The sequence below is a fragment of the Acomys minous genome (genome assembly GCF_964271855.1).
Source record: "Acomys minous genome assembly, chromosome: 10".
Lineage (NCBI taxonomy): Eukaryota > Metazoa > Chordata > Mammalia > Rodentia > Muridae > Acomys > Acomys minous.
In genome coordinates, this window is record NC_140491.1 from 66,374,271 (window position 1) to 66,402,048 (window position 27,778).

The 27,778-nt window shown below is 46.9% G+C and overlaps 1 protein-coding gene across 1 annotated transcript; it reads right to left on the reverse strand.

The window, feature by feature from the left end:
• Positions 1-9,328: 9,328 nt before the first annotated feature.
• On the reverse strand, positions 9,329-27,708 carry GTF3C4 (general transcription factor IIIC subunit 4). The gene is made up of 5 exons (XM_084797845.1): positions 27,237-27,708; positions 19,155-20,978; positions 15,380-15,510; positions 11,529-11,617; positions 9,329-9,984 (listed from the first exon to the last, which is right to left on the reverse strand). The coding sequence occupies exons 1-5, from the start codon at positions 27,579-27,581 to the stop codon at positions 9,920-9,922; spliced, it is 2,454 nt and encodes an 817-aa protein (XP_084653971.1). The 5' UTR covers positions 27,582-27,708; the 3' UTR covers positions 9,329-9,919.
• Between the last annotated feature and the right edge of the window lie 70 nt (positions 27,709-27,778).

Genomic DNA, 27,778 nt, shown 5'->3' on the forward strand with positions numbered 1-27,778 from the left:
CCAATAGGTAGCCTTCTTATGGGGTCTGAGAACACAGGTCAGAGGAGGCCCACGGAGGAGTCCAGTGGAGTCCTGGAGGCTGGGCCTCCCTCTAGATTCAGAGCCCATCTCAAGCAGTAGCACTGTCCCACTGTGGGCAACTGAGTGGGTGCTGTCTTAGGGTCTCCATTGCTGGGAAGAGACACCATGACCACAGCAACTCTTATAAAGGAAAGCATTTCATTGGGTCTGGTTTACAGTGTCAGAGGCTTAGGTCATCATCATCATGGCGGGAAGCATGGCAGCGTTCAGGCACACACGGTATTGGAGGAGGAGCTGAGAATTCTCTATCTTGATCCGCAGTCAGCAAGGGGGAAGACTGTGTATGTCACACTGGGCATAACTTGAGCATATATAACCTCAAAGCCCCACTCCACAGTGGCACACTTCCTCCAATAAGGCCACACCTCCTAATAGCATGGGCCAAGCACTCAAACACATGAGTCTATGGGGTCCATACATATTCAAACCCCAGAGGTGCATTAGTCATGTTCTATAGAGGAACGGAACCAATAGTGTGGTTATATATTAGAGAGGACACTGAGGGATCAGCTTATGTGCTGTCAGGTAGGCTAACAGTGGCTGGCTGCACGCTGGAGAGTCTGAGCATCTCATAGCTGCTTAGTCCACAGGGCTAGATACTGTAGATGTCTCAACCTGGTGTGGAGGCACAGGATTCCTGGAGAGCCACTGGTCTTCAGTCCACACAGGAAGATTGAAAAAATTAGGTTCTGATGTTAGTAGAAGATGGTGGGAGTGGCAGCAGCAGAGTAGATGCACCCATAAGCAAGAAATGAAGGAAAGCAGGCAAAGTAGGCCTGGGGGAGGGCCTTCCCTCCACAGCCGATCCTCCTAGGAAATACTCTTTCAGAGAGACAGTGCCTCTTAGTTGTTCCCAGGTCCAGTCAAGTTGACAACCAGGTTTAACCACCACCGAGTTGACCTTCACCCCTCAAAGCCTATCTGCCTGTCACTATCAGATGTGGGGTGATAACTGCAGCTGCCTCACAGTAACCCACAGCATCCAGTGGGGTGATAGGCAGAGCCCTCAGCCCAGTGCAGACACATACTACAGCACGGAGCCATGCGCAATGGCTCCTACCTGTAATCCCAGCACTTGGGAGATGGAGTGAGGAGCATTGGGAGTTCAAGGCCAGCCTCCAGTTATATATGGGGTTCAAGGTCATTCCATACTGTGGAAGATCCCATCTCAAAAAGAAAACGAGAAACATGGAACCCAGTAGAACTATCTAGAATGAGGGACATTGCTTCTGTCTGCACTGTCTGTGTTGGCAGCCTCTGACCACACAAGGCTCCTGAGGCACCTGCAGTATGGTTGTGCTGCTGAAGAAGTGTTTTAAATTTTATTTCATGCTTACATATTTGAATTTAAACAGCCTCTCAGAGCTGGCAGCTGTCCTGCGAGGGGTGTGTGTGTGTATTGTGTATCTGCATGTCTGTGTGTGTCTGTATGTGTCTCTCTGTCTCTGTGTGTGTGTCTGTCTTTGTGTGTATGTCTGTGTCTATATATGTGTGTGTGCATTTGTGTTTGTCTGTAGGTATGCATGTGTGTGTGTGCCTGTGTATGTCTGTATTTGTGTGTATGTCTCTCTGTGTGTCTGTATTTTTGTGTGTGTCTATGTGTGGTGTGTGTGTGTGTATATGTATGTGTGTATGGGTCTCTGTGTGTGTTTCTGCCTATATATGGGTCTCTCTGTGTGTTTATATTTGTGTGTATGTGTGTTTCTGCGTATGTGTATGTGTGTGGTGGCAGTGGTGTGTGTGTGTGTGTGTGTGTGGTGGCAGTGGTGGGGGTGGCATTGCAGGGCTGTAGAGTAACAACGAGGCCTCCCCCGGGAGCCGGAACATGGAGACCTGGCTTTGATGGTTTGATTGGTGCTCCTTCATGCCTCCTTCCTTGTCTCTAGCTTCAGGATGGTCCCCAGGGAGGCCACCACATGCAGATGCAAGAAGATAACTCCCTTGCCTAAGGTCATCTGTCTCCAAGGCTGGCCCTAAAGCCAGGACTCTTGGGATTAGGCTGATCTCAGATTCTAGCACACAGAGACCCTGGTCCGGTGCCCAAAGCCCCTCCTAGCTTAGGACAGCTCACGGTCCATTAGCAGAGCTTGCCCCTGGGCCTGCCTCGGCTGGGTCTCACAGGTCGGGGAGGCATTTCTTGCGAGTCCTTCTTTCTACTGAGTGCCTCAGCTCCCATTTCTCTTGGCTGTTGGACCCTGAGTACCACCTCCCAAATCCCCAGGGCCTCCCCACCAAGGTCCCCTGCACTGCCCATCTGGAAACTTAAATTTGACAACGCACACCCATTTTAGCACATGCTGACCTTGCCAGAGCTCGCTGCAGGGTGTTGGAAAAGAATATTCTCAATGTCATACAAAGAAACGCATTAATAAAGCAAAAGTAACCTGGCTAGGTACTGTTTTCCTGCAAAACGTGTGTGCTTGACCAATACACTGGTCAAGACAGCCTGTCTTTTTGTTTGTTTGTTTGTTTGTGTGTAGGGGATGGGTATTTTGTTTACATAGGGAACTCCAGACCAGCCAAAGCTTCATAGTATGACTGTCTTCGTTACTATTGCTGTGAAGAAACACCATGACCACAGCAACTCTTAGAAAGGAAAACAGTTCATTGGGGCGGGTTCACAGCGCAGAGACCTATTCTGGTTTCTGTGAGTATGTGTGCATGCATGTGCACACACACACACTTCAACAAACTGACAAGGACAGCTTAAGGGTTTATTTTGCCTCAGTTTGGCAGTAGGAGTGTGAGGCAGCTGGTCACATTGCAGCCACAGTCTGGAAGCAAGAGATGAACACTGCAACCCACTTCTTACTCAGTCCAGGACCTCCAAGTCCGTGGAGTGGTGTCATTCATATTCATGGGGGGCATACCCTCATAGGTACATCTACAGGTATGTTCCCATGCAGATTTTTTTGTTTGCCAGCATTTTAAAGGATCAAAAATAAATATTGCGCGCGCACACACACACAGGAGAACAAATTGACATTTGTATTTTCCAGTGCACACTTTGAATACATGGCACCTTCATCTTCTTTATTTAGAAAATAGATTGTTATTGGTCCATAACTGGTATGAACAGTCTGTGTGACTCTGGCAAATATCCAGGAGTCAAGTCCATATATAAAGTTGGAACACCTCAGAATTAGTGGACCGGCTCTGTATAGTCAGCCCATCCAGGCTGATGACCTTGAGCGCCATGAAGAAGTGATCCTGCCAGGGCGCCTTGGAGCAGTGGTACTTGAAGGGATGAAGGGCAAGCAGCCGGCACGCAGGACATGGTAGCTGGCGCCCAGCCCCGGCCAGTTGAAGTGCGACAGGCCAAACTGGTCGTTGTGGTGTGAACCGTGCAGGAGGGCACACAGAAGTTAACACACACAAAGTCACCAAATAGGCTGAGCACACAGCAAAGTCTGCACATTTCCACAGAACCAGGAAGACCCTGTCTCAACCATAGATGAGGACACTGGGGCGCAGAGAAGTGGCCTGCCCTTAGCCACCCAGGACCCAAGTCTCCTGGCAATGGCTTCTGACCTATGTGGGATGGTGGGCCTGGCATTACCTGCTTTCCTATTATTGCTATCCAGGTGGCTGAGGCACAGGCACCCCAGCTTTCAGAGATTCTCCTGTATCCCCCCACCTGTACCCTGGGGGTGCTCACTGGAGGAAACTGCCATCCAGACCCTGAAGTTCTGCAGTAGGGGGACAGCACAGGGCTTGCCTGAGATGAACAACACTCGTAGTGGCATGGGAGGTATCTTTGGGGTGTGTGCATGGTTTTCTCCTCCTGTGAGAGCTGGTCCTTGGTTGTGGCTGCAGTGAAACCAGGCCCACACCTGCCCTGACTTCTCAGAGATGGTGACGAGCAGGGGAAGCTGGCTTCCCTTGCTAAGTCCTGCCCTCACAGAAGGGAGAGGGGCTGGGGTCTGCCTGGCACAGCAGGGCAGTGAGACTTTGCTTGGAGGAATCGGGGAAGGAGGCTCCTGCCTGTCCTGTTCCATCAAGTGTTTACCTGTTTGCGTTGGCCTATGTTTGGAGACAAGAACTCAGTGCAGACTGGTCTTGAACTCCCTATGGAGACAAGGATGACTTTGAACCACTGATCCTTCCTCATCTCCCTCCCAAAAGCTAGCATTACAGGCATACATCAACCACATCCGGGTTGCTCAGCTTTGGAGATGGAACCCAGTGCATGGTAGGCAAGCACTCTGCCAACTGAACCACATCTCCCAGCCAGCAAATGCTTACTGAGTCTCAGCCATGTCCCCAGGCCTGGGTAGATAGTAGAGGAAAAAGAGCAATGTTTCTGTACACATGACTGAGAGCAAAGTGAGAGAGAGGGGAGAAAAAACTGATTTCTGATGGCTCCTGAGCACCATCTCACACAGAGGTCCCACTGAAGACTTCATCCATCCATCATGCTTCTGCCTACCTAGGGCTGCCAGTCAAGGTTCCTGAGCACAGTGGTAGGATACGGCTAGTCCAGGGGGGTCCCTGCGGGGATCAGAAAGGAGGCAGTTTAAATGCAATCACACTTACAGAGATCCCATGGAAGGCAAAGGCGGCTTAGATGTTGAGTTTTAAGGCACATAAAGAGGTTTGGGGCCATTAAAAAAAAAAAGCCACATAGTTGACCATAGAATAAACTTTCATTTTTGTTTTTTGTTTTGTTTTTTTTTTTTAATTTTTTGTTGAAACAGGGTTTTCCTGTGTAGCCTTAGCTGTCCTAGACTCACTCTGTAGACCAGGCTGGCCTCGAACTCACATCGATCTGCCTGCCTCTGCCTTCCAAGTGCCGGGATTAAAGGCGTGTGCCACCACGCCCAGCTGAATAAACTTTCATTTTTACAAACATAATTATAGGTATCTTTTATTACTGAAATGTTTATTTTTTTTAAAGTATAAATACTGTAACAGAATACACAGGAAGAGCCGGGCGTGGTGGCGCACGCCTTTAATCCCAGCACTCGGGAGGCAGAGGCAGGCGGATCGCTGTGAGTTCGAGGCCAGCCTGGTCTACAGAGTGAGTCCAGGACAGCCAAGGCTACACAGAGAAACCCTGTCTCGAAAAACAAAACAAAACAAAAAACAAACAAACAAAAAACAGAATACACAGGAGGGAAAAATGCCCATCCTTCCCATGCCCAAATCTTCAATGCTCATCACTGTGGCGACCACAGATAAATTCCTGGATTTCAGTCACAGAGGAGGGTGGGTAGATGGATGGATGGGTGAGTTGAGGAGGATGCATGGGTGGGTAGATGATGGATGGATGGATGCAATGATGGGATCATATTTCACACACTTGTTTTTAAAACTCTTTTTGTGGAGGTGCATGTACATGTTTGTGTCTGTGCATACAGAGCAGAGGTGGGAGTTTTCCAGTTGCTCTCCATCTCCCATAGCAAGGCAGAGTCTCCTGCTGAGCCTAGGGCTCACCGACTTCCACAGCCTAGCTTGTCAGTTTGCTCCCCCTGTTGAGATCGCAAGGCGGACCTCACTGCCTAGCATTTCTGGTATTTCCAGGTGATGGGGATCTTCACACTTGGGCACCCTGTGCTAAGCCATCTCCCCAGCCCTGGGCCATCTAATCTCAGGGCCTTTCCCTTCAGGCCATGGGAATCTTTAATTTGCTTGAGCTGCTAAATTACCAGCGACATCCTGACTTTGCTCACAGCCAGGGACCATGGTATTTCAGGAAAGCTGCTATTTCCTCATTACAATGACAGGGCACTGGGCATGGTAACACATGCCTGTAATCACAGCGCTGGGGAGGCTGAGGCTGGAGGATTACGTATTCAAGGCCAGCCTGAGCTATGTAATAAGACCTTGTATCAAAAACAAACAGTCTGGTGGCAGCACATGCCTTTGGGGGTGGTGAGGGGGAGGTGGAAGGCTTTCAAGACTGGGTTTCTCTGTGTAGCCTTGGCTGTCCTGGAACTAGCTCTGTAGACCAGGCTGGCCTCAAACTCAACAGAGATCCACCTACTTCCAGATGATTTAGAATTAACCTTGCTATTTATTCAATGGCAACAAGTAATCAGAAATAGAAATTGCCCATTGTATATAACACATTATTAGATCCCAGACACAATGGCTTACACACTAGGATCGCCAGGCTGACAGTAGGACTGGACACCCACATGAGCCTGCTTAGCCAACAGTGAGCATGCCCAAATTTCCACTTTTCCTTCTATCTTTCCAGTGTTGGACTTTCCTGGGCATGATGGCCTTAACCTTAGATGTGAGCGCTAAACAGCACTATGATGTGTCCTGGTCTGATCAACCTCAGTCAGAGGCAGGGAAGAACCCTGCTTTCTCCTGTCTTAGTGGCTCCCTGGAGCTGACGGGGAGGGACAGTGAAGGAGGGGAGGCCCGCTCAGCAGCTCACCAGTGGCACCCAGAGACAGTCCCAGCCTTGGAGGGGTAGACAGGCTAACAGCCCTGGGTACACACACTGAGGGGAACAAGTGCCTCGCTTGTCTGGGTTATTCCAAACAACATTTGTTATTACCCTTAGTTTTTAGCTGAAACCTTGAAAATTAAAATTGATTAGATGGTAAGAATTTAAAAAAAATCCTCTTTGTATAACCGTAAAATTTTTTCTTTATTTAAAAGCAGTCAGGTGTAAACATACAATTCAAAGCCAAGCACAGACTTTAGCACAGGCGTCCGGTAACCAGAGGGCACAACCACTAAGCACAGCAGACATCTGTTTAAACAAGCATGAGGTTCACATCCATGTCATATCAAAATGCAAATGTCAGACAAAGCCTTGGAAGAGACAACTCCTGGGACACTTGTGTTTGATTTTACATAGTACCATACAGAGAGACAGTGGGAACACGAGGACTCACCCTACCACGTCAGCCAAATGTAGAACTGGTCTGAAGATGTCACAGCACACCACTACCTCTCATGCTGCCCAATCTGACCATTTTTGGTTTTCTGAGACAGGTTGACCTTCAACTTGATCCTCCTGCCTCAGACTCCTGAGTGCTTAGGTCACAGGATGAGGTACATGCCTATCCAATCTATTTTAGAGTTTTTTTTTTTCCTGAAAACAACATAATTGCATGATAGTGATGTAAACAATAGCACTGGCCCTCAAGTGCTGAGGATGGAACTCGAGACCTCGTGAATGCTAGGCAAGTGCTCTACCCACTGAGCTAAACCCTCAGCCTCGACATAACCACCTTTTAATCCTAAAAATAAAGGAGATTGAGAACACTGCAATGTGCTGTGCTCAGTCCAGACTGCACTTTGGCCTGAGAGCCTACAGTGTAATTGGATGTAGCACCTCAGCCCCACACCATCTCGCTCTCAAGAACTTTAACTAGAGCCCTGACTACATCAGGCTCTGTCCCTTAGATATACACGTGACCTTGAAGAAGAAAGATCCACGGACATTGCCTGCTCCTAATCGGCGGGACAGAGCTGCCATGTCTGGAGCAGCTAGAACCAAGGCTAACCTCTTTATAGCTTAGTCCCATTTAAGGACATTTCACCTACTGTCCACTTAGATTGAGCAGCAGACACAAAGCAGACTTACCTTCCAGAACTTCTCAGCTTCAAGAAAGAGCAGCTGAGAGTCTAATCAGCTTTAGAGTCTGAGGCGCAGTCTAGAGTTTATGAGGGGACACTGCCTCCCCAAACCTAAAGCCTGAGGCTCCACTTCGCTCGGCCCTGTAGAGGCGCCCTTCCAAGACAATACTCCAAGGGGAAGGTAAGGCTGCTTGCTGAGACTGTGCCAGGACATACCACGAAAAAGCCTGGCTTTGGCTCTTGGAGTCCATGGTGAGCTACAGTGAAGGTTTTGTGTATCTGACTGACTGCTGAGGGTCCATACTGACTGAGAATACACTCCATTCAGCTCAGCATGGGCAGCAACACTGTGGTGGCGAGGAGCTGGAATCAGACCAGAGTTCCTCAGCCCTCTGACTATAGATGCCCACTGTGTCTTCTATGAAGATCCACATGGCTTAGCCTTTAGAAGATTTTATCACTGTACATTTTCCTGGCCCTAAATGCATCCTAATGCTGAGAGCTGCCTCTTGGGGAAGGTAAAGTAAGGGGATGACCAGAAGCCGAGTCTGGTCCATTTCAGGACTGCAGCCACTCAGCAAACCCAGACCATTAGCTGCTGCAGCAGATGCAGGGTTCCCAGACCAGGGACCTGTTTCACCATCTGCACCTTATCTAATAACAATATAACCAACCAAATGACTTAATAATCATTACTAACCTGTTAAACTTTCCCAATATAGGCAGGCAGATTGTTGATTTAACGCCAGCCTGGCAAACGAGTTCCAGGGCAGCACAGTGAGACCCTGTCTCAAAAAAAAAAAAAAAAAAAAAAAAAGAACAAAACCAAGGGAAACAAAACTTTCCCAATCCAATTAACTATTTAAGCTTATGGCTAGGTCCAGCCTGTATGCTTCCACAGAGATGTTCTTAAAAACTTGCTAGAGCCTAGAGGGACACACAGGACAGTGTGACATCTGACCACAAACTTTGCTGGTGCTCATGACAGCTCTGGGCAGACCTGGTAGTAGGAAGAGACAGCTTCAAGTGTGGGGTAGACACATCAGGGCTTCAGCAAGGACACCGCCCACTCCTACCTAGACAGCAGGAACAAATAACCCAGGCCGAGAGCCCGAGGCACCACAGGGCTGCAGCTGTAAGGCCTCTTATGTAGAGTCTCTGCTCTAAATGCAGGGCAACAATTTGACGGCTACCCTGAAACAGCTCCCACAGCTGCAACTGCACGTTCCCTCAGCTCCCACACCAAACAGCACAGGAAGGTCAAGCTGGAAGAGGCACACTATAAGACTCTCACTCCCACTTTCCCAAGGTCCCTCATGGCCCTATATACTGACCCTTGGCGAGGAATTCAGAAACGCGCGAGGTTTTTCCTTTGAGCTGCACATGCTTGCAGCACAGAGCTCAAGGCCCTCTAAATCCATCTTTCTCCAGAATTCTCTAGACCAGTTTCCCCCCAGATACTCATTGAGATGTCTGGATAAGTCAATGTTAAAAATACTGAAGCTTCAATTTAATACTAAAAGAAGAAAATCCTTTCCCTCTATGTACACGTATCTAGGAGACCACAGTTGGGTATGAAGTGGGACTGTGATGAGGGAAGGGGTACTCAATCTCTTCTTCCATATTAAGGAGCTGAGTCAGGAAGTCTAATAACACAGAGATAAAAATAAATGACAATTATTAACTTGTAATAGTCACCTGATCATTTGATACATTAAGATTGATTTTATTCTTGGCTTCAAAAATATAGTTTTAGGAAAATGTCTTCCATACGCATGAAAACGAGTCAATGGGCAAATGAGTCTGCTGAGCAAACACCAGCCATAGCTTTGTACACTTTAAGATGTATTGGCACATGGAGTGTCACGTACCAACCAACTTCGGCCCTCTGGGGCCACAGACATCCCAGACCAAAGCAAGGGCTAAAACCTACCTTACAGTAAGGTCCTTAGATTCTCTAGAAGAGACCAGGATGTGTCTAGAAGCAGAGGCTTCTGCTCAAACTGCTTTAGGCAAGACACTTGAAAAATAAGTGGTCCTCATTGGGTGAGGAGCAGGGGTTGCTAATGATCACCTCAAAATGACTCGAAGTCTCTGCATGTAGTCATTTGGGGATATCCTTCAGTCCCTGAAGATAGTGTGTGCGCTGGTGAAGTGAGCTCCTGGACGACCTCCCTCCTTCCAGTTAGAAGAGTGTCTCACTGTGCAGCGCCAGGCTTCCTCCAGCACACCTGCTCCTCAGGCTCCGGGCACTTTGTACAGGCAGGTTCACGCTCCTCCACGCCCCTCACTGAACTCAGAAGACAGGAGAATCACAGAAAGGGCAAGGACTCTGCAGCAACCTCTTAATCCAGTCGGGATCTGCCAAGGAAAGCCAGCAGGACCAAGTGTCAGGCTCAGAAAAGACCAACGCAGGACGGCACCTTAGCGAGGAACATGAGCGCAGGGCCCAAGCTATGTGTCCTTGCACAAAGCAGTCTCGTCGTTCACACTCAGCTTCTAACACTCTAAAGGAGGCTGAGCTGTAATAAATGCATGCTTCCCACAGCCGAGTCTGTGATGAGATGAAGGCCAAGGCAATGAGTGGTCCTCCAGAAAGGCACCTGTGCTGGCTGTGCTGGCGCCCACCTCTGACCCTAGCACTCAGGAGGTAGAAAGGACTGCCTATGGGTTTGAGGCCCACTCTGGTCTTTATAGCAAGTTCCAGGACAGCCAGGACTACATAAGAGACCCTGTCTCAAAAAACAACCAAACCCCAAAAGAAATAAAAAAGCCATCAACGTTCAAGTTAATCAGGACTGTAGGCAAGCAGTGTATTCACATGTTCTTTTTGTTTCTGAGGCAGGGTCTCACTATGAAGTCCAGGCTATCCTTGAACAGTCTCTCCATCCTCCTGCCCTAGTCTGCCCAGCGCTGTGATTACATGTGTGTGCTGTTATGCCCAGGTCATAAACTGTGAATGACATTCTTTCATAAATAGGGAATGGCAGCTTTTCAGAAATGCTACCACACAGAAAAGTAGACACGTAGTGACAACAGACCACCATCCTACAGCTGGCCTGTGAAATCTCTGCCCTGCTCCAGTTCTGTCCAGATCCATCCTCAGAGCTGAGGGTAGGGGTCTTGGTTTGAAACTCCGACGCTGTCTAAACAGTACACCAAGTCTCACTGGTAGTGGCTGCTTAAAAGCTTTCCAAATCATTTAAACTAGCAACAGGGCGCTGATGACCGAGGGAGAACTGAGGTCAACCACGAACAGAAACAGAATCCATGTTGCCAACAAGTAAACCTAGAGATTTAGCAAAAATCAGTTCAGACTGAGTTTTAAGTAGAATACTCTTGCTTTCTGCTGACCATGTTTGATTCTGCACACGTCTCACTGGCCCGGCTGGTTGGAATACAGGGTTAGTGAAGCTCACACCAACAACTGGCATTCTTGTGATTATGGGACGCCTGATCTCTTGCTCGTACCTGAGATCTTATTTCTAGCTTGTGCTTTGAGAAACAGCAATGTGCTAAAGAGTACACAGACCAAGCAAAGTAGACCTTAGTGGCTTCTAGAAGAGCCATTCCTAATTCAGGTGCAGCAACAGTGCTGTTTCTGCATACAGCATCATTTCCAGAGCTATCACCCAAATATAGCTCCTAAACACTCCCTTGAGCCAGGCCCTAACACTGGATTAAAGACCCTGCTGCAGAAGTGGACCTACAACAGCCCCCATTCCACCCTCAGCTGACACACAGCACACACAATTGGCAGTGTGCATTCCTGGGTCCATTTGCTAACTGGTTCTGGCTTGGCAGTACCTGCAGAGAGCAGAGTGAGTCGCTCGGAACCAAGAGCAGGACGCCAAGTGGTGGAGACTCTGACTCCACCCCCACCTCAAGGCTAGGCCAGCACCCACCTTCTGGAGCAGGGTGCCGGGCGATGCTGTCGTGGAGCAAACACCGTCTGTATATCAAGCTCTGGCAGGACTGGTAGGTTAGAAAGCACCTGAAAGAAAACAGAGTCCAGTCAGACCAGGCTCCCTGGGCCCATCAGCACTGGGAAACAGCGGGTGCTGAGACACATACCCATGGTTATCAGGGCAATGCTTCCTTCTGTGTGGCTAAATCTATGCCATGCTCGGAAGACACACAAAGCCTCTCTGCAGAAAGTCCCAATAGCACTGGGAAAGAGCTCACCCTGGTCCTCCCTAACTGCATTCGTAGTATTGTAAGCAACACTCACCTATCATATGCAAAGCCACTCTCATTAATTTTTAAGACAGTATAAAGACCATCTTTAAGAATCCTTAGGTCAGTGGCTCTCCATTTGTGAGTTGTGAGTCCTGGAAGGTTTTGAACAATCCTTTCACAGGGGTCACCTAAGACCCCTGGAAAACATAAATATTGACATTATGATTCACAACATTATGAAGTAGCAATGAAAAGAATTTTATGGTTGTGTGTGTGTGTGGGGGGAATCCCCACAACATGAAGAACTGTATTATAGGGTCACAGCGTTAGGAAGGTTGAAAACCACAGCCTTAGGTAATGGGCTAAAGAGATGGCTCTGATGGTAAGAATGCTTGCTGTGTCAGCGTAGGGACCTGAGTTCAGATCCCAGCACTAGTGTGATGAGCCAGTTGTGTTCCCAGGTGCATCTGTAGCCCAGTACAGAGCAGGGGGAGAGAGGAGAACCACTGGGGCTTGCTGCCTGCCAACCTAGCAGAAAAGTGTGAGGTTTAGTCCAAAAAGAGACTCAGTGTCAAAGGAATAAAGTGGAGTGTGAGAGAGGACACTCGATGCTCTCTTCTGGATTCTCACACAAAAGCTGAAACCTCAACAACACAGACCACACATAACACACACACCTCCCCTTCAAGTATTTTAGATGAAATTAATGGCGCAGAAAGGAAATTAGCAAACTAATAAATGCCCATAAGGTTCAACTCAATTCTGCCCAATGTACATTTATTGAACAGCAGCCAGAGGCAAGAGAGCAGGGAGGGCAAGAGCTGGAAAGAGCGTAACTGGGCTCTGGAGGAAGAATTTCAAGAGGCAGCAGTTTTCAGTTAAGAAGTAGAAAATAGGAGGTCAGGGGAAGCTGACCTCGGGACTTAGATATACAGAAAAAGACTTCACCAGAGAGAAATGATACCAATGTATTTTGGGATTAACCTTAATCAGAAAAAGAGAAAACAACTACTGTAAAACAACCTGCAACTATGGGAGGTATGGGCAGGCAGTGATTACCATGTGTGGGCTCTGGGCCCACTGAATTCAGACAAGTACTATCCCCACCCTCCAAAACAAGTCTACTATAAGATGGAAATCTCTATGGGGCTGCCCTGTGCGTGGCCACTGTGAGGATGTGGTCACTTAACAGATGTGCATCTGTCCTAATTTATCTGGCAAGCTGACTGCTCAACAGATGCTACTTTGATTACAAGCCTAAAATTTACACAGCACTAGATTGCTAATTATTCTTTTCCTTCAAGGAGAAAACAGTCTGAACACCAAACTAGAAAACAAATGTGCCAATAAAGGAAGGAATCATAGAGCACTCTCATGATTGAAAGCTCCAGCTCCACCTCCATAAAAATGGAGTCCTGGTTGTGTGATGGTCGCACATGCCTTTAATCCCAGCACTCGGGAGACAGAGGCAGGCAGCTCTCTGAGTTCGAGGCCAGCCTGGTCTACAGAGTAAGTTCTACGATAGCCAAGGCTATACAGGGAAACCCTGTCTCAACACTCCCCTCCGCCCCCCCAAAAAAACAGAGAATGGAATCCTGGTTGGGCATGGTAGCACATGCCTGGGAGGTTGAGGCAGGAGGATCATTTCAGGCAAGCCTAACAATATAGTGAGATCTGGCAACAAAACACACATACAAAATAAGATAGAAAATGAATGAGTAAATGCTGTATGTAGCACAGTCCTGCTTCAGTTAAATAAATCTAACATTTCTGCTTTAGTCTCTGCTCACAGAACTGCCTAGTCCAAAGGAAGGGTAACTAGGCAAAGGTGTAAAAGAGCCTTGTGTGGTGGTGCACACCTTTGATGACAGCACTCAGGAAGCACACAGGCAGATAGATCTCTGTGAGTTCAAGGCCAGCTTCAGCTGCAGTGAAACCCTATCTTTAAAAAAGAAAGAAAGATGGGCCGGGCGTGGTGGCGCACACCTTTAATCCCGGCACTCGGGAGGCAGAGGCAGGCGGATTGCTCAAGGCCAGCCTGGTCTACAAAGTGAGTTCAGGACAGTCAAGGCTACACAGAGAAACCCTGTCTCGAAAAAAAAAAAAAAAGAAAAAAGAAAAAAAGAAAAAAGAAAAAAAAAAAAAAGAAAAGAAAAAAGAAAAAAAGAGCCAGGCATGGTGGCACATGCCTATAATCCCAGAACTAGGGAGGAAGAGGCAGGCAGATCTCTGTGAATTCGAGTCCAGCCAGGTCTGGTCTACAGGGCTAGTCCAGGACAGCCAGGGCTACAAAGAGAAACCCTGTCTCAAACTCACCCTCCCCCCCCAAAAGGAAAGAAAGAATAGAATGTGGTTATAAGGAGGAAAAATAGCTAAGCAGAGGAATACTGAGCACTAGATGGGGGTAGTTGTCCTGGATGGAGAAATGCGGGGGCTGAGCTCAGAGCAAGGATGAAGGCTTGGAGAGGCACGAACAGGCTGTGAAGAGGATGCCTTTAATCCCAGCACTTGAGGAGGCAGAGGCAGGTAGACTGCTCTGAGTTCAAAGCCTGGTCTACAAAACGGAGTCCAGGATAGTCAAGACTACACAGAGAGACCCTGTCTCAAAAAACCAAGGGAGGCGGGAAAGAAAGAAAGGAAAAGAAAAAAAAAAGAAAGAAAGAAAGAAAAGAAAAGAAAAGAGAAAAGGTCAACTCCTGGAGAGCTTCTGTTGGTTTTGCAGGATTGTGCCTTGCAAATTCTAGGAAGTATACTCTATCAGGGACCCGTATCCCTAGTGGAGAGTACTGAGGACTGACCTAACAAGAGCTGACAGAGACTGAGCACTGTGACTACAGCCACAGAGAACAGATGGAGGGGACGAGGATGGAAGCAGTGGGCCCAGGAGGAAGATAGCTACTATCATGAACATGGACAATGATGGTATCTGGGCCAGGGCTGTAGAGGCAGAAATGATGTGGGGCTGGATTCCATATGAAGTGCTAAGGCAACACTTAAATAAGAATGCCAGACAGGCAGGAAGTTAACTTGCAAGTCTGGATTGAAGCAGATACAGGCATCTCTGTGTACAAGCAACAAGAGAACACTTCAGGAATGGTAATGACCAAAGGACAGACCTAAGGCTAGGCAGTGAGGAGATGGGGCTGGAGGAAAGGTAGGAAGCACGGTATATTGGTGATGAAGTTATCTCATGGAGGGGGCGACAGCAAAATTGAGGGCCCACCAAGTTCACCCCTGTGGGCAGACTAACAGGACAGGAAGAGGTAGCAAAGTTTCTTTATTACGCAACCCCTTTGTTTTTGCTGACAACTTCACACATGCATATAATGTACTCTGATCACTCTCTCCGATGCCCTCTCATCTCTTCTCCCGTGCCTGTTAAGATACTTCTCTCCTTTTCTTATGAAACTTAACCAAAAAAAGGAGTACACAAGCATGACTCTTAAGACCCAAACCTTGCAAGGTGACGGCAAGCCAAGCAAGCCAGACAGTTCTATCCACCAAGCACATCAGCCCTTGATGTTGCTCTGCACTACACAAAACTGAGACATGAGGGCAAGCAGCTGTGGGGGCTTACCGGAGCCAGATGTGTCCGTTGGAACACACAGCTTGCTTGCGATCTGTGAATGGTAAGACCTCCTTACACAGACTGCAGCGCTCAGGGAAGGTCTGCTTGTTCATCTTCTTGGAGATATGTCCAATCAAGACCTGGTAAGACACCACGGGTGGCAGAGTGAGGGGTGAACATGGGTTCTGAGAGCAAAGGCTATATACAGTGAGTACAGGATTTGCCAGCACACAAGCAGTGTGTTTCTAAAGGCTAAGCTGCTGTCCAGAGAGGTCAAAATCTGCACCTTCACCAGTATCAGCAGCAAAGTAAAATAAGTAGATCCTCGACCTCTAGGGTGAATTCTTAACCTCCACGGAGAGACCTCTGAAAACCAAGCCCTCTTTTCTTGCTGTGTTTTAGTTGCTTTAGAAGTAGTTATAGTTCTAGTAAGGAAAAAAATCATAATTTCCCTAGGCAAAAAAAAAAAAAAAAAAAAAAAAAAAATATATATATATATATATAGATGTTTCGTCTTTAAAAACAATTTATTTTCAAGATTTTGTTTGTGTGTGCCACTTGTATGCGGGTGCCCACAGAGGATCCCTTGAAGCTGGAGCTACAGTGGCTGTGAATCGCCAAGTGGGTGCTGGGAACAACCTGGGTCCTCTAGAAGAACAGTAGGTGTTTTTAACTGCTGGTCCATTTCTCTAGCCTGTAATGTTTATTAGTCTTTTGTCATAGACAGTAAAAAGACAATCAGGATTTTAAAAAATTACTTTTCCTTCTGATGGCTCAACGAGGATGGTCTGGTAGCACCTGCACCTGAGATAACCTGCTGAGTGACCCAGCAAGGGGGGGGGGGGGGTTAGGTGCTTCTCTCAGCCTTACTACGGGAAATAAGTGTGTGTGTGTGTGTGTGTGCGTGTGTGTGTGTCGATGGTCCTGGGACTGAATGTGGGGCCTTGCATATTCTAGGCAAGCACTACCACTGAGCTCCACACCTGTCTCTTTTAATTTTAATTCTATGTCAGGGTCGCAGTAAGCAGTCTTGAACTTGCTATACTCCTACCTCAGCCTCTGGAGTAGCTGGATTAGATTACACGTCTGTGCTTCCAGACCTGGCTTAAGATTACATTCTTTAAAGAAAAATGTTTGAAAAACACACATCTATTTTATTATTTGTTGGCACGCATGTGTGCGCACCCACACACACTCACTGCTTTAGAGGCAAGGGCTATACCAACTCTCAAGCCCCTTCTTTTACTACTAACTCGAGTCCTTCCTGCGTTTGAATGTATTTCTTTTTAATTTATTTATTTATTCATTCACTTTACATCCTGATTGTAGCCCCCCCTCCTTTCCTCCCAGTCCCCTCCCTCCTCAGTTAGAATGTATTTATGCTTTTCCTCTTCTGGCAGTTTACAAGATTTTGAACTTCAGGCTAATTTACTCCATCAAATCTCAAAGGGTATCTATCTTAACTGCTAATTTGAACCCGCCATTTCAACTCTTCAGTATATAATTGCAAATTTTTGTATTTTCTTTTCTTTTTAGCTGGAATCCTACTAGGTAGCCTCGGCTGCCCTGGAACTCATTCTGTAGACCAGGTTAGAGATCCTGTCTCTGCCTCCTGAGTGCTGGGAACAGAGACATGTGCCACCATACCCAGATTAATTTACAGATTTAAATTACCTCTTGGTCTTACTTTTTGGGCTTTTGAATTCTAACTTATAGTCCTTCACATGCAGAACAAACACCCGTCCTCCTCTTGTCCAGATATGCCTAGCATCCCAACAGTGTACAGCAGTGAAGATGGCCAGTGTTCTAGAGTGGAGCAGAATTGGGCCTAAGTTCTATATGAGGAAGAGCTGTTCCTCTTTATTCTTTGTGGCCTCTATCACAAAAGCCAACTGTTTAATTTGACTCATGCATTTAAAAAATATTTATTATCATGTATACAGTGTTCTGCCTGCAAGCATGCCTGCAGGCCAGAAGAGGGCATCAGATCACATTATAGATGGTTGTGAGCTATCATGTGGTTGCTGGGAATTGAACTCGGGACCTCTGGAAAAACAATCAGTGCTCTTAACCTCTGAGCCATCTCTCTAGTCTGACTAATCTTTCTCAAGGAGGAGGATAAAAATGCTTAATCTTGCTGGGCGATGGTGGTGCACACCTTTAATCCCAGCACTTGGGAGGCAGGGGCAGACGGATCACTGTGAGTTCAAGGGCAGCCTGGTCTACAAAGCGAGTCCAGGGCAGTCAAGGTTACACAGAGAAACCCAGTCTCCAAAAAACCAAAAATAAAAATAAATGCTTTATCTTTTTTATGTATAAAACACAAACAGCTTATGAGACAAAACGAAGTACACAATAGGTCTGTGGCATTAACTATTAACAAGTCATGGGCAGGAACTAGGAGAGGGAAAAGTGGGGCAGTTAGGAATGAAAAACAGATTAAGAAATGTATATCACACACTCAGTAGTCATGGAACATCTAAAACTGCAGTAAAATTAACACCTGTGTAGCCTTGGCTGTCCTGGACTCACTCTGTAGATCAGGCTGGCCTTGAACTCACAGCAATCCGTGTGCCTCTAGCTCTGCCTCCCAAATACTGAGATTAAAGGCATAAGCCACCACTGCCAAGCCCTTTTTCTTTTAGACGGAGGTTTCTCTTGGACTTGGTTAGTTGATCAGACTGGGCTCAAAGGACACAAAAGTCATTCTTTTACTCAGAACTGAGATGCTACCGCAAAGTAGGATTCAGTCCTCCCATTTTCATATTGACTTAGCCCAAACCACATGGGTCTGCAAGCACACAGCATCCTAAACAAGAATCTTAAAGGTAAGAACCCCATTACTTTCCATAAATGCTTTTGTTAGTGTATCACAAATTATTTATACTAATTCTAAACAGTGCCTTGACAGTGAAAAACAATACTCTTCCAGACAATTTAGAACACAAGAAACAAGATTTAAACATTTATTTTTAAAGAAGAAAAGTGACATCCATGACCAATGCCACTGTAACTGTCCTGTGGGCAGCAGTTTCAAGGGCAGACAAATACACTGAGAATGACATGGCAGGGACAAAACTATCTGGACTTCTCCTTTTCAGTGAGCCTGTAGGCAGTGAGCACCAATCTCCAGAGTGAGGGAACAGACTTGTGCTTTAACCTTTCCGTGCACAGCCTGCTCCTTGGTAAGAACTCTGTAGGATTCAGCAGCTCTAACCAAGCCCTGAGAAAGCCTGGGAAGCTAGCTAACAGTTTCTTTTCTGCAAGAATCTTCAGAGCCCCCAGGATGAGAGCTGCCATCAGGAACCTTACTGAGGAGCACATCCTACCACATTCCTTACTCTTGTGGCCATCCTGGTCTCTGGGGGACCTTGAAGCCTGTGGAATACACTACAGACATTGTTCCAGTAGCAAAATAAACAGGACAGCCCAGCTTAAGAAAATAAACTGGACTTAACAATGCCCAGACTCAAGCCTTTCAAATAGAAAACATGCACCACAGTAAACCTTTGTATGACACGAGGAAGAGAGCACAGATGGGCGACTGCCCATCACTGCAGCCTCCTTAGCTCATCCACAGCCTGGCAAACCCTGTGCATCAGTCAAAGGCACATGAATGGAAGAAAGTGTGTCCTCAGCATCAATCCATAGTTCCCATCTATTCTTTCATACCTCACGCCAATCAGTTACCTCAATAATTCCAATGGGAAAGTCAACCCAAGATCCTTCTACCTAGTGAGAAGAGCAGAGGGTTCACAGGACGAGCAGTTTGACAGACACCTACCTGTGCTGTTCTGTCATCATAATCTTCGTGAGACATCAGGAAGTTGCAGAGGCCCCTGGTGGGTATGCTGGTGTTCTCCGTGATCCAGGTGTGCAGGTACACTTCTCCGAGGACCCTCTTCATGTGCTCCCTGGTCAGGTGCATCTCCACAGCCTCAATCTTCCCTTGGATCTCAAGGAGCTTTTCCTCTATGGGTTCACGGCCTCCGCTGTCTCCTATGGCAGTGGCTGAGTCCTCAGGGGCCTCCTCTGTGTCACCGTCTCTGCTCCTGTCCTGCAGGCCAGCCTTAGTACCTTGCTTGGAAGTACCTTCTTCTTGCTGCTCATCCTCACCGTCGCCCATCCCAGGTGAGTCAACCAGTAAGATTTTTGAATCCTCATGGGTGGGTTTCCATAAGGCCTCTGAAGGGGATTTCTGCATTGACTGATACAAAATCCTTAGGAGGAAAAGCTTAAAACGCCAAAAATAGGTAACCCCACTGCTTTCAATCTTTTTTTCCAAAGCTTCATGTAAAAACTGAGGGATATGTTTATCTTTTAAAATTTTCCAGCGGACTAGGTCGATCAAGTCCACCTGCTTAAAGAGGTTCTGAACAGAAGACTCCAGGAGCTGAGCAGCTGCCTCTTCAAAGGACTTGAGAGTAACGAACTGGACCTGGTAGTTCTTGTTCACAGGATGGAGGCCATTGATCATGCCCTCCGTGGTGATGATGGCCAGATAAGCACCACAGGGGCTCACTGCAATGCCATGAGTCCTCACCGAGCCAAATATATCTGAGAGTTTAATCAGCTGGTGCTCAAACTTTAATGCAACATCTGTGAAAATGGGGATCAGCTGCCTCACCTTCCCATCACTAGAGCAGGTGTACACCGTTCCATTCTGCTTGTCTGCAGTGATGGAGACGATGGGCAGCGAGTGGAGGCCTGTGACATGGGAATTGTGCACATTCAGGCCTGCCTTGGAGATCAGAAGAAGACACCAGAACACATAGGAGCCTCGTGCAGCTACCACCAAGCTACAGCTACACTTCTGGTAAGGATGATAAAGTGGCACACATTTGATGCTATGCACAGGCAACTGGTCCATTTCTTTCCACAAGACAACAGGCTGTCTTAAAGTAAAGTAGCCTTTGACTGCTTTGAGATTGACAGGGAGAATTTTTACAGGTCCGAAAGCACTGCCCACAATAAGGCCACTCATTTTTCGATTATTGTGCTCATATTCCCACCAAAACAAAACACTGGGGGAGCTGATTCCTGACTCAATGGTGTTGCACGAAGAGATGGACTCCTTCCCCACAAACGGCAGCTGAAACTGCCACACGGCTATGTTCCCATTCTCAAAGAGGACAGCCAAGAGCACACTGCTCACATCCCGGCACTCGTTGTTGTGCTTGACTTGCTGAGTGGTGCAGATCCCTGACCACTCCATTCTGACCGGAGTCTGCATGCTGTGCCTCCTCTGAAACTCAGCAAAATCCCCAAGATTTCCTTCAGGAGCCTCGGTTTTAGAGAGTCTATAACTGGTCTCATAAAGACGTTCTCCATAAATCTCAGTCAGGTCAACCAGCTGAACCCACTGCAGTCTGTTGAGGTTCACCTGCACAGTCAGGCGATTGTCCATGGTCAGTGCTGCCAAGAGGCACCTGCCATTTGCATCACAGCCCATGGGAGACCAGGTAGTGTACTTGAAGCCCCGCATTGGGGGCAATGCCTTCCCATCAGGGTTGAACATCCTGTCCAACATGAAAGTCTGGCTGATGGTAGGATCTTTAGAGGAAGCAAACTTTTCCTTGCACTCAGCAACTTCTGTTTTTGAGCCAACCTGAAAATAAGAGACAGAAGCTAGCAGATAAACATTCACCCATAGTTAACTGATTTACATTAACACACAAAATAATTTTATATTATACATACTATTTACTACACATACTGATTCTGTTAATGTTGGCATTATGTACATTTAAAAGATCAAATACCAGGTGTGGTGATGCACACCAAGCACACTGGAAGCTAAGGCTGGAAGGTCATATCAGCCAGCTGAAGCTAGGTAAAACAACTCTATCTCCAAACAAAACAAACAATGATTTAAAAAAAATCTTTTTAAATCAAATATGTTTAAAGATTAAATGTGCATTTACTCAAAGAAATGTTTTTTGCTTTTTTTTAAAGACTTAGAATAAGTTCATGGCTTGTTTATATTCTTTTTAGAACTGGCCTAAGGAACAGACACTGATCCACAGAGTGAGGGAACAGAAAGTTTTAAATGTTAAGGAAACACTGTATTCATTTTTGCTACAATTGGATATCAGGATTTTTATGACAGCTCTGTGACACATCCTGAAGATCATACCAAAGGCCTCATGTATGCTAAGTGAGTGTTCTGCCACTGAGTTACACCCTCACCCCATGGAGGCAACGTCTCTCTCGTTTCTGCCCTGCTTGTGTACGGCAGGTTAGGTGGCTGGTCAGCTTCCTCATGATTCTTCCATCTTACTTTGGGTGTTGGGATTACAGATGGAACCCATCTCCTTGGGCATTTTCATGTGTGTTCCGGGGACTGCACCAGTCATCCAGCTTGTGCTTTGCACCTGCTAAACCTCCTTCCTGGCCAGCTCCAGGCCTTTCCACCTGCAACGTCTTTAGCAAATCACACACATTGCCTTGGCTACTCTTGCTACAAGTAAGCCGGCTCCCATGAGACGTCTCTCGTCCACCCACTGCTCCTCCTGGCTCCCTTGCCTGAACTGCTCCTTCCTGTCTGTCCTACCAGGTCTAACCTCACGAGGCCCTTCTCAGATCAGTCTAGCTTTGCTTCATCACTGCCTTGTCTGGGTCTGCAACATGCATCACATGCTCAGCCAAATGATGAAAGCTCTGTAAAAAGAGTTTAAAGTAAAGACAGAGGAAGCTATAAATGACTAAAATTAAAGCCAGGAAGGCTAAAGCCCAAAAAGTATAGGTCAATCTGAAGATATTTCGACTATACTGAAGGTAGGAATAACTGCATCTACTGTTTTTAGAGAAATGGATAAAGGCATGGTGGCACATATCTGTAATCATACCATTTGGGACACTGGACCTGGAGTATCACCCCAGCGAGTTCCAGGCCAGTTGGGGATATATGGCTAGATTTTACCTCAAAAAGCCAAAGAAAACAAAGTAAAAACATAGACTCTTTCCATTTTGATTTTAGTGCCAATCTTTTTAAGAAATGGAAAGGGTATGACATGATTAAGGGGAGTCCAAGTCCTCTTAGTATATGGATTATTTAAGTGACTTGAGGCTAAGTTCCCAAGTGATAAAGTTATGCTCTAAAACACAGGCAAAACTTGGAAAATACTCACTAAGAACCAGTGCCTACATCCTAGCAAAGTCTGAACCATCGCAGATGTCAGTTTTAAAAGATCTTGCAAATGTTAAGTGCACATAGCTGTCAAGCCTAATTAATAACAAAATTCCTCAAGGTATCAGCAGTGAATGCTATGTGAGATAGCAATGGAGCTGGGGAGATGGCTCAGTGAGTAAAGAGTTTGCCCTGCAAGCACAAGGAACTGAACTCAAGCCCAGAGCTCATGGAAAGAGCTGGGTACAGTATGTGCCTGCAGTCTTGGGAAGTGAGGTGGAGGGAGCAGATTCCTAGAGCTCACAAGCCAACTCTTCTAAAAGCCATTAGAGAACACTATCCTAACGTCTTCCTAAAATGAGGTCTATGGACAGCTAGGTTTTGGAAATGCTTAGTATTACTCACCATTCCTCCTAGAAGTACTAAAATGCCTTGTCCAGGGAGGCATTGTAGAGACATGGTTAACCAGAGCTAGGTAACCTTCTTTTTAATCTTTTTAACCTTTGCCAGGTGTGGTGGAGCACACCTTTAATCCCAGCACTTGGGAGGCAGAGGGAGGCGGATCGCTGTGGGTTCGAGGTCAGCCTGGTCTACAAAGTGAGTCCAAGACTGCCAAGATAACATAGAGAAACCCTGTCTTGAAACTACCGTCCCCTCCCCCCACCAAAAAAGTAGAGCCTTCTGTAACAGAACTTGTTAAGGCAACCCACCCTAGCACATACGGTATCAACTGGCTATGAAGGTATGTTCCTGTATACAGTGTTCTGCCTGCATGTAACACCTGCAGGCCAGAAAAGGGCATCAGATTTTGTTGTATATGGTTGTGAGCCATCATGTGGTTGCTGGGAATTGAACTCAGGACCTTTAAAAGAACAGGCAGTGCTCTTAACCTGAGCCATCTCTCCAGCCTGAAGGTGCGAAAGTGCCTTTCCCTGTATTCTCAATTGCTAATTGCTCCTCCAGGCTGGCAAGATTCTTAAATGCTTGTTGCTTACCTACCCAAAAAGAAAGGCAGGCTGCCTATGGGGAGGAATCTCTCCCACTATGCTAATAGCTTTTTTTGAGTATAAGTGTGGCTTTTGAGTGGTAAGTGCTGGTGTGGAAGAGAAGAGAGGACAGGCAGAGAGCGGGAGGGGCAGGGAAGCCAGGCTATGTTAGATGAGCTAGCTGAGGATGCCCCCAGCAAACAGGCCTTATACTACACAGATGTCTCAGGGTCTTTATTATTAAACCCTAAGTGGGGCCTGAAAGCCCTGCAATAAGAAAGGTAGCTAAAACATCCCAACTGTATGGCATCTAGAGATGGAGGACAGCACTGATCTTGACCAGCAGGGGAACCCCAGTGGTTTTGTGTAGTGATTTCTAATACCTAACCTCCTGAAAGTCCAGTTTCCAAAGGCTGATAGAGCCCATCACTCAATCGCATAACTCCTGAGGTTCAAACCGACCAGCCCCACATGAAAGCTGATCAGAAAGCCTCATCGGAATCTTCAAGTAGCAGGTAGCTACTTGAAAACACAGAATGCGTGATTTCCAAACACAGGCAATAGTCATTTCATGTAACAGATACAGATACCACTCCTGTAACGATGCACAATACAACTAGGTCATAAGCAGCATGAGGATTTGGAATTCTATCAGTCTAGTGGGAAAAAACCGAGACATTCTGTTTTTAGGATGTATTTTTCATATGTATGAATGCTTGCCTGTATATATGTATTTGCCTTATTTCACTATCAAGATAGTAACTTACAGACAGCTGACAAACAATGTTTGCGCTGTGATTTAACAGACTCACAGACCAACCACTTCAAAAAAGCTTCAGTGTTTAGAGCTTTACCTGCGTTACATACTAAAATCTTTTCCTAGGCTACACATTATCTGCTATTTGAGTTGAAGCCATAGCTAGTGGGACAACGTTGACTGCATTTGAATCTTTAGGGACTATCAGTACATGTAGGGCACAGAACTGACTGATCTCTTTATAGTCATACCACTGCATCAATAAAGACCTCTAGTGCAAACTCCTTATCAATTAGAGGGCTATATAGAGATTTCTGCTACTATTTAAACTGTGGCAAATGTCAAATGTAGCAAAATGTCAGTTTATCAGAATCTTAGTGTCACCTTCAAATCCACACTTCCAACATTAGACTTTCCCGTCATGCTTGGAGAGCTGAATTCTACTCTTATCTTATGCACTAACATGCATTCAGTGCCAGACACTAAGTGGTACCGCTATATGCTATGTGATGTTCTTTGGGTTTTTTGTTTTTGTTTTTTTTTAAAGACAGGGTTTCTCTGGCTATCTTGATTCACTTTATAGACCAGGCTGGCCTGGAACTCAGAGATCCACCTGCTTCTGCCTCCCTGAGTGCTGGGATTAAAGGTGTGCACTACCATACCGGCTTGATGTTTTGTGTATGTATTAAACATAATTCTCCATAAAACTTAAACAAGGTGCTGGGTGTGGTGGCGCACGCCTTTAATCCCAGCACTCGGGAGGCAGAGGCAGGCTGTGAGTTCGAGGCCAGCCTAGTCTAAAAAGTGAGTCCAGGACAGCCAAGGCTACACAGAGAAACCCTATCTCGGAAAAAAACAAACAAACAAACAAAAAAACCCAAAAAACAAACAAACAAAAAAACCCAATCTTAAACAAGGTAGGTTTTCCTATTTATGTTTTATAGCTAGGTCTATCTGGGCTAGCCCAGTCTCTTTATTCTCAGGCCAGCAGTCATTTGCTTACTCTAGCCCAGGCAGTCTCACACTCTTGAACTATATTAGCTCATTCTATTCTCATGAAACTGAAGCAGCACTCACTTCCTGGACTAACCAGCCCAGTCCCTAAACTAGTGTCATTTTCTCTAACTCTAGAAGAAATATTTCAGCTCCAGGTGCTCTAGCAATATTCAGGCGACAGTTACACACAGTAACTCGGGATCTGTGTGCAGGAGCTGGATGCCTCACTTGCCACCTTGGATGGACTTGGGAGTTTCCTGATAAACCAAATGCTACCATTTCTTAGGACTGCCACGGATTCAGTGGCCTTCCTTGACTAAGTGCCGCCCCTTGCTATGCTTTCGTTAAACTGTCTCAGTTAAACATTCAACGTTAGACATAGAGACACTGACTTTCTCTAGCTGATGGGCACTGGAGTATCTACTGAAATAGTAAGTTCTTTTTCAGCAGAGGATGCAGCTGTTAGAGCACCTTTCTTCAGTTTCCCTCCTATGTGTACCACTTAAACAGCACTGCCAGCACCCACCTAATTTGTTTGTATTTGAATCATTTCACTCAGATCTTAAATGGTTCAGTCAGTCAAGTTGACTAACTACTTAATTCAATCTGTAAGCCTGTAATCCCAGGTAGCAATACCAAGGTCAAGATGCTATTAAGAGAAAAAGAAAGGGGGGTGGGAGGAGAAGAAGAAAGAAGAAAAAGGAAAGATGAAAGGTGTATTATCCACTTCAACACTGAAATTTGAATCAAGTGTGCTAAAAAGCAAGGGCTACTCAAACGGTAGCCTGATTAATGGCCTATATTTGGAATGGTTGTCTAGAAGAGTATCGAAATCTTTACTTTCAAATAAGCATACTAGCTGGGTGTGGTGGCGCACGCCTTTAATCCCAGTATTCAGGAGGCAGAGGCGGGTAGATCTCTGTGAGTTCCAGGCCAGCCTGGTCTACAAAGTGAGTCCAGACAGCCACAACTACAGAGAAACTCTGTCTCGAAAAACAAAAAATAAAAAGTAAGTAAATTAACATACTGAGATATATATATATATCACTCTTTGCTACAAGACTACATCATTTGTTCATGGCCTGCCCAAGAATGTAAATTCCTCGAGGGCAGAGCCTGTGTCTACTCTGATTTAGCTCAGAACCTCACCGGGCACCTATTCACTCATTCACACTTTAACAGATTACGTCCTGCATATACATACAGAACTATAAATAAAATAAAAGCGAGCTTTTACATTTCTAGGCCACGGAAAGGAAAAACACCAGTCATTACTTTAAATGTTATATTAATACAATAAAACTTTAGAAACTCTATAAAGCTCTCGGGCCAACTTGGGTTATATGAAGTTGAAGGTATTAAATTTACAGAGGCCACGGAAGTCTAAGCACTGGATGTTCTCCGAGGTTTTACTTGTCGCCTCACTTCCAACGATTTAGAGTATAAACCGTTATTTACCTGTCTACCCAAGGAGACACAAGGGCCATTCACAATGAAATCGTCAAACAGGTAAGACAACGAAATAGACCAGTTTTTCCCTCTCAAAGCAAAAGTGGCGCGAGGGAAGGACGCATGCAATACTGTATAAAAACAAAGCCAGCCCAGGGCCTCAGGGAGTTGGCCCCAGACAATGGGAGCAACGGTGGAGACAGGTCGGGGGGGGGGGGGGGTTGGGTCAACTGGGGGTGGAGTCACAAGAGCTCAGAAAGCACCCGCGCAATCGGCGCCAACTGCCCCGCCAGGAAAGAAGGACTGGATGGCAGAACCCGGCTCGGGGTCGCGGGGGCTTGTATTGGTGAGGGAAAGTGCGTGGTAACAGCGGAACAGCTTGCAAGGCTTTTTAAAAAGCTGTGGCGATGCTGGTCCCTTCGTTGCAATGAGTTTGATGCGCAGGGAATCCTAGAGTGAGGTGCGGGACAGGTTTCCCTGGGATCGGTGACGCGTCCGCGGGAGAACCGCAGACGCTGAGCCCGAGGTTGAGCCGCGGAGGTGACTTACCTTGAGGAGGCAGCTGTTGAGAGGTGCGGGCACCGAGGTGCGGTGGATCACCAGGTCCTGGCCTGGGTTGTGCACATCGCAGATAAGCTCCAGCACGGCGATGCTGCGGGCCGTGGACACAGACACGCGGTGGTCCTCAGACCAGGCTAGCGGCTCCAACCCGCTCACCGCATATTGCAGCTTCACGGCAGGCTCCCGCCGTGTCACCATGAGGCGGAACGCGGCGCTGGGCCCGGGGGCCGCGTCGGCCGCCGGTTCCTTCCCGCCCCCTTCGCCCTCCTCCTCTGCGGACGGCGAGGGCTCGTCGGCCTTGGGCCCTACCAGGGCCTGCTCTGCCTCGCTCATCTTCCTCGGGGCGCAGAGATCAGGTTCCCCGGGCGCACCAAGCGCTCGCCACCGTCCCTGGCCGCTACCCCCAGCGCCCTCCGCGGCCGTAAGCGCCCCTCAGGCCCAGAGCGCCACCGAGCCAGAAAGGACCCCGCCGTTGCTAGGCAACGCCATCCTGCTAGGTGGCCGTGGAACTGCCTGTCTGGAAAGTGCGC

Bases quoted from the DNA above. Each gene is read 5' to 3' on its own strand.
- GTF3C4 (XM_084797845.1), bottom strand. From the start codon at position 27,581: ATGAGCGAGGCAGAGCAGGCCCTGGTAGGGCCCAAGGCCGACGAGCCC. The intron at 20,979-27,236 runs GTAAGTCACCTC...TCTTATTTTCAG, and splicing joins TCAACAGCTGCCTCCTCAAG to GTTGGCTCAAAAACAGAAGT. The intron at 15,511-19,154 runs GTAGGTGTCTGT...GTGTCTTACCAG, and splicing joins ATGATGACAGAACAGCACAG to GTCTTGATTGGACATATCTC.